This window comes from Macaca fascicularis, chromosome 8 (genome assembly GCF_037993035.2).
Source record: "Macaca fascicularis isolate 582-1 chromosome 8, T2T-MFA8v1.1".
NCBI lineage: Eukaryota > Metazoa > Chordata > Mammalia > Primates > Cercopithecidae > Macaca > Macaca fascicularis.
In genome coordinates this window covers 26,740,104-26,746,858 of record NC_088382.1, presented here as the reverse complement: position 1 = coordinate 26,746,858, position 6,755 = coordinate 26,740,104, and the positions used below count along the sequence as shown (strand labels likewise).

At 48.0% G+C, this 6,755-nt stretch overlaps 1 protein-coding gene across 3 annotated transcripts in view; it reads right to left on the bottom strand.

Annotated features, from left to right (window-relative positions):
- Nucleotides 1–325: 325 nt before the first annotated feature.
- Nucleotides 326–6,755, bottom strand: part of SLC25A37 (solute carrier family 25 member 37) — a 47,804-nt gene continuing 41,374 nt past the window's right edge. For all 3 annotated transcript variants that reach the window (XM_015454587.4, XM_005562848.5, XM_015454586.4), the window contains one exon: nucleotides 326–4,497. In XM_015454587.4, the coding sequence (XP_015310073.3) occupies nucleotides 3,977–4,497 (521 nt within the window). In that variant the 3' untranslated portion in view covers nucleotides 326–3,976. The remainder of the gene's footprint in view (nucleotides 4,498–6,755) is intronic.

Genomic DNA, 6,755 nt, shown 5'->3' with positions numbered 1-6,755 from the left:
TAGGCATGAGCACAGCATGTTCCAAAGAACCACTTGCAGCCTGCCACATCCAGGCTCTCACAATGAGAAAGAAAGTTGCCACCCTCCCCAGCATGGTGAGCCACGCCAGTGGGAGGGCTCCCGCTCCTGCCCAGCAAGACAACACAAACACCACCATCAATCTGCTTGCCCTGAGGAAACGGGGTTGCAGGGGCAGTTCCTACCAAAGCTGCAGACCTTGGTCCTTAGTGCTCAAGAGGAACAGGCATAGACCCCGTGAAGGACATCCCCTCTTGCCATCCACTCCCCTCTCATTTCAGGATTCCCACCACAGAGCCCACAACACTTCGAAGATCAGTACTTTATTTTCTCTAGCTCCAGTGTTGCAACTGTAGCAGCATATCAGAAACATCCCCACACAAAAACACACAATTCTCCCCTTCTTCAAAGAGCTGGCAACAATTGAGAGGCAGAAACAATAGTTACTACAGGCATTTGAGAAATTTAAGAAATAACACCTGCTCACCCTTAAAAACATACATTGTGCGTCTTGCAGGGAGCAAGCAGCAGTACATTTGTCATTCGAAGACACAATCATCCTTAAATAAAGTTAAATAAAACCTTACTGGCATAACAATGTGTTGGAGATGCAGCTTTATGGAGACTTTAGAGGAAGATGCTTAGAATAAGACATGAGCATTTTAAAAGAAAAAAACTGAAAAAAACAAACTACACATAGAATGTAACCCAGTAAATAGATTCAATGCAAAGTTAAGAAAACATATCAAGGGGAACGATTTCACCCATCTGGAAAAAATCAGTTTATTGTATAAAGCTTTAATCTACAGGTAGTTGAACCTCAAATCATGATTTGGGCAGAAGAGCTACTCACACACACACCACATAAAAGTACGGGTGCTGTACCCAGGTGACACTGACTGGCTGCAGAGGTCACTCCAAAGACACCAATGACTGAGTACGTGCCATGATTATACTGAGCTGGTCACCAGGGTGGGATGGCGGGGTGGGGAGACCACTTACTATTTCACACTTTGCAATGTCAAAGTCACAATCAAAAACCAAACTGCAGTCTGCACGGGGCAACAATACCGACTTTGGAGATAAAGGCCAGAGAGGAAAGTTCATTTCTACAAAATTAATGAACACTTGTATCTGCTTAGTGCTTCACAACTTTCAAGGCTTTCCTCAACCTCCTGATGACCAGGCATGCAGGCTGGCCATGTGGTTCCCCCAGCTGACCCATCCCTCATCACACAGGGAGGGGCCTGCAACCGGGGCCCACAGAGCTCCAGGTTCCGGTTTTCGCCTTTTCTTCTATTTTTTTTTAAATTTATTCATTTATTTTTTTGAGACAGAGTCTCACTCTGTCGCCCAGGCTGAAGTGCAGTGGCACAATCTCAGCTCACTGCAACCTCCAGCTCCTGGGTTCAAGCAATTCTCCTGCCTCAGTCTCCCAAGTAACTGGGATTACAGATGCCTGCCACCATGCCCAGCTAATTTTTTGTATTTTTGTATTTTTAGTACAGATGAGGTTTCACCATGTTGGCCAGGCTGGTCTCAAACTGCTGGCCTCAAGTGATCCGCCTGCCTCGGCCTCCCCAAAGTGCTGGGATTACAGGCGTGAGCCACTGCACCCGGCCTTCACCTCTCCTTCTTGCATCCCCCTAACCAAAGGAGTGCTCCTAGAGAAATCAAGTTTCTTTTCTGAACACCAGTGAAACCAAAATCCAGTAGGAAATACCTTGCTTCAGTGTGGCATATCTTAAGTGGACCAAAAGAGGTGGTAGGATAAACTTTTTACAATTTGCTTTAAATTCCACTTTGAAATTTAGAATTTGATTTTTTCCCCTCCATTTGCAGAATTTAACACCATTTAACACGAACCCAAGGCAGGTTGAAAGCGCAGATGTAAACATTTTCAGAAGCATCGTGGACTCCACGGTTTTCTGCATCCTCATGTGGACTGAGGCTGCAACTGGTTTTGGGGTATAGGGGGCAGAGCAGAGAGGAGGTGTTAACCCCCAAATGGGCCCGGACAACAGCCAAGCCCCACAACCCAGTTGCAAGGGAGTGTTGATGGGGCACACCTGGGAGGTACCCAGTTTGGCTCTTTCCCATCCCTGATCTGAAAAAGTCAGTCAACTGACTGATAAAATTCCTCATCGCTATTAGGGCAAAATCTACTCCCCAAGGCACTGTGTGCATGGTCCCAAGATGGAAATTCTCCACGTTACTTCCTAGGCAGTTACTTCCTAGGCAGCAGCACCACTCAAAAGAATCCAGGCCTGCACCTCCTCAGTGAGATGCACCACACTGACCGTGGTGGGTGGCGGCAGGTCAGGACCCGGCTCACTGAAATGCAAACACACATGAGCTTCCTGCTCATTTTCAAAGACAAGCTCTGGTGCGGGCTCCAAATCGGAGACAGTGCAGCTCGTCTCATCAGTATCCCCTTGCACGGCAGCCTGGCAGAGCAACAAATGGCACAGCTAGGGAAAACGGGCTTGTATTTTCTCTGGGCGGCAATCTGACTCGGCACACACCATTTCAGAAAGCGAGGCTGCGAGGCCTGTGTTCTCGGGTGACACAGAGCGGACGAGGATGCAGAATGGCTTCTGGAGAGAGGTCTTCTGACTCGGGCATGAGGGTCCAGGTGAGACCTCAGCCACAGGGGCCTAGCAGATAGGCCTGGCTCTTGTCACATGCGATGAGAAGCTGTGACATTGGAATTAATGGTTGGGACAAGACAGGGGACAAAGACCAGAGACATGTTTCCCTAGACTGCACAGGGAAACACAGGAGATGAGATTCAGTCAAAACACACCCAGATCACGTTACCTGAAGTGACTGAGTTAAAAGGCTGATGCAGAAATAAGTCCTAAGATGAAGGCAGGATTTACCCCAAACACCTGCGCCACAAGCCGCCAAATGCTGCCTATCAAGGGCTTCTAAGTGCTGGCCCGGGAAGGCAGGCATTCACATCACTCACAAGGGGAGGAAGCGGTCTCAGCAGGTTTATGTCCAGTCACCCTAATTCTGCTGGGCTCCACCACCCTCCAGCGGGCGAGATCCTGCCACCCGGCATGTATGCAGGTGTATACACAGCAAGAGAAAATGGGCCAGGGCCAGATCTCTGGTCCTGAAATTTTGGGGAAAGACAAAGGAAAAAGGCACATGAAGGTGGCTGATTGAATTTAAAAGAAAAAAAAAAGGTAGCTTCAAGTGACATATCATTATTTTGATTTTTTTTAACGTACCTTTTTTTCCCCCATGAAAAGAGAAATTCAAAATATAAACTTTATTATTTTACATTCAAGTGAAACTTCCATCTGGCGGGGCTAAACACAGCTGCAGGTCACATTCAGTGATTTATTACTTTGGTGCCTTTTTCGTTCACCTGATGGAAGAATTCAACCCTCTCATTTAAAAACAAAACAAGAACAACAAAAACAGCTGGAGAGTCCCAGCTGCAATACTAGGTGTAGACACGCACAAGCACACACACAAATTCAAAAACTTCTACATAGAAAAATAAAGGATAAACATTATCCATCTATTTTGTACTGTGTAATGGAACTTTTATATACATAAAAAATTTTTTTTGTTTACTGTTTTCAGTCACTGCAAATTTTCTTCCCTCCTCTGGGATCTAAGGATCCAGGGAGGAGGCTGCCACAGTGAAGCAGAAAAGCTACATTCTGCCCGGGGAGGAAGAGAAAAAGCAATTTCTCGCTCCCCTTCCAAAGTCTTTCCCGTCCACCACCGCCTCGGATGTCCCTGCAGACAGCCTTCCGGTGAGCGGCTGTCCCGTCCCCTCCTCTCTGTAAGGCATTGGGGAGCAGAGGGCCCATAGGCAGCACCCTGCGGAAAAAAAAAAAAATGATCTAGCTGTGAAGAGAGGGCAAGGGGCTGGATGCAGGCAGAGAATGACTTTAAGAAGAAAAGATTCTATGATCCCTTCCCACAGCCTGTTCCTTTAGTATGGAGCTCGATTTTCCAGCTGGCGCTTGGTGAGGAAGTACTTGAAGAACTCATAGACAGACCAAGAAATGGCGGTGGAGGGCATCTGGTAGACCACACGCGCCTGGATGCCTTTGAAGTAGCCGGCCAGGCCGTTGAGCTGGTACACCGTCCGGAAGGCATTGGCCATGCCCGACAGCCGGCCGCTGATGTTGGCCAGCGAGAGGGCCACGTTCTCCTGAGTGTTGAGAAGGGTCTTACAGACATCCAGGGGGGTCGTGGCGGCCGCGGCGAGGGCCCCGGCCAGCCCGCCTGAGATGATGTGGGACTGCGGGTTGTAGGTCCGGTGGGGGTTGACCTGCTCCTGCAGGAACTCGTAGGTGATGAAGTGGATGGACTGGAAGGGGATGTTCATGGTCAGCTGCGTGGTGTAGCTCCGGTAGAAGGCCCCCAACCCCTCGGTCCTCCACACCGTCCGGATGCAGCTGAGAGCTGACCGGTGCTGCGAGTTGTACATCTGCAAGCGCTGCTTCACCACTGTGGTTGGAACCGCGGGGCAGGCCAGACGGACAGCCAGTGGGCAGTGGGTTGGAGGTGGCCCCACCCCAGGTCGGAATGAAGCCAAGCCATAAAGAGAAACAAGCCAGTTAGACACCGGAAACAGGCGAGAGCCAGCACACACAGCCCTAGTCTGAGCAGCCGCGGAGGGCCAGCCCCTGGCAGTCCTGGGTTACAGTCCATTTCTATTTCCAGGACTCATGCCTGGAAGGTGGCTATTTCCTTAAGTTTCTCCTGCCTGAATCTTGCTGAAGGCAGCCCTCAAACCAGGCAGCCACTTCAGACTACAGTCGTTGATCTATTTCCCAGATCCTGGCTGCCCCTGGTAGGAACCCTCAGGACCCACCACAAAGCTGAACCCTGTCCCCTACCCCCTACCCTCCTCCTTCCCCAACACATCTGCTGGAAGCGTGTCCCCTCGTGTATTCACAAGGGTTTGTGCCTCTAACGGTAATTCTAGCTTCTGTGACACAGTGCGTTTGAAACAGACACTAGAATTATGTCTGCCCAAGTTCAATGACATTCTAACTGGAGTTCACAGGACAAGAGGCAAATGAGACTAACTGTGGTACCTTAGGCTCAGGGTTTTAATGGCCTCATGTATTGCCAAATAAATACACACAATGTGCTTTTCTTTACTTTTAAAGAAATAAAGACTGTAAATCAATAGTTATGACAAGGAGAAAGAGACAGTTTGAACCTCACTTTTTTCTCCTTTAAAAAAGATAAACAAAACCCTTGCTTGGTTACACTAAGTTAACTACCTATTTACTGACCGGGTCCCTGAATGAACTGCCCTAAAAAGCAGCCCAAGATATACAATATGTAAGCGAATATTGATTTGGGCATTTTTAGGTTTTTCATTGAACTACTTCCTGGAAGGGTCTCCTCCCCCCACCGCCGCTTACCTAAGAATGCCTCTGTCCTGCCCCGAAAACGCTCTGTCTTGAACACATTCATTACAGGACGAGCCATGAAGGCAGGTCAGTTTACTTAAGGGCATCCCATCTCTTGAGAAAGATAATGTGTATAGAACAAAACAGAACACGAGCTGTCTTTCTCAGCTGTCTACTTTGTAAATAAAAAGGGGAAAAGGTGTGTGTCCCTCCAGCATGCCTCGTGCAGCACACGATAAAGAAATCAATGGGAATGGAGAAGGTGATTTTCTTCACCTGCCCATTGGCTCAACCTCAGTACCCAGACCACGGAGACTCCCCGCCCACCTCCCAACCTGCCCCATCACAACTCTGAAGGTCAGACCAAGTCCTCTATCTGCTAGGACATGGTGGGTAGCTGAGAGCAAATTTAATAGCTTCACCTTAAAAGACAAAAGATAGGCAAACTTATAGCATAAGACTTAAAATGTTGAAACTTTTCTCTCCAATTCTCCCTTCCGGCCAGAAACTATTTTCAGATGAGGCAAAAAGGTGAAAAGAGCTCCACAGCTCACCCAAAGCCATCACCAGGTAGAGAATGACCCAGCGGAAGGTCTGCCCGGTGCCAGGCCCAAAACATGGTCACTATTCAGACCCGAGCTGGCTAAGACAGCAGGATATATAAAAAGGGAACAGACTCTGGTCTGCCCAGCTGAGGCTCGCTTCATAATACCCCCGAAATATAAAAGAACAAAAAGAAGATAATGTGGAAAGAGATGGCTAAAACAAAATGACCCAATGTTAATTTCTGAAGCACGGTGATAGACACATTGGGGTTCATCATACTATTCTCTCCACGTTCGCATCTGTTTGAAATGTAATCCATAATCTTTCATATTAAAAACAGTCAAATTGAACACTAGCCCTAATAGCCTCTGATGGGTTCCCCATACATTTGTCTAGGATCAATAAGTATTAAAAAGGGCTAAGAGAGTGTGTGTGTGTGTGTGTGTGTGTATGCACACATAGGTTTTAGAATAGTGCAAAAGCATGCAACAGAGTCACCAGGAAACAGATTCTGGTACCTAGCTCCAGGGATTCTGATCCAGTAGGCGCTGTGTAGAGCCTGAGAATTAGCATTTGTTTTTTTTTTGTTTTGAGGCAGTCTTGCTCTGTCATCCTGGCTGAGTGCAGTGGTGCAATCATGGACTCACTGCAGCCTCAACCTCCCAGACTCAAGCAATTCTTCCGCCTCAGCCTCCCAAACAGCTGGGACTACAGGCACACACCACCACACCTGGCTAATTTTTGTATTTTTCGTAGAGACAGGGTCTCATTATGCTGCCCAGGCTGGTCTTGAAC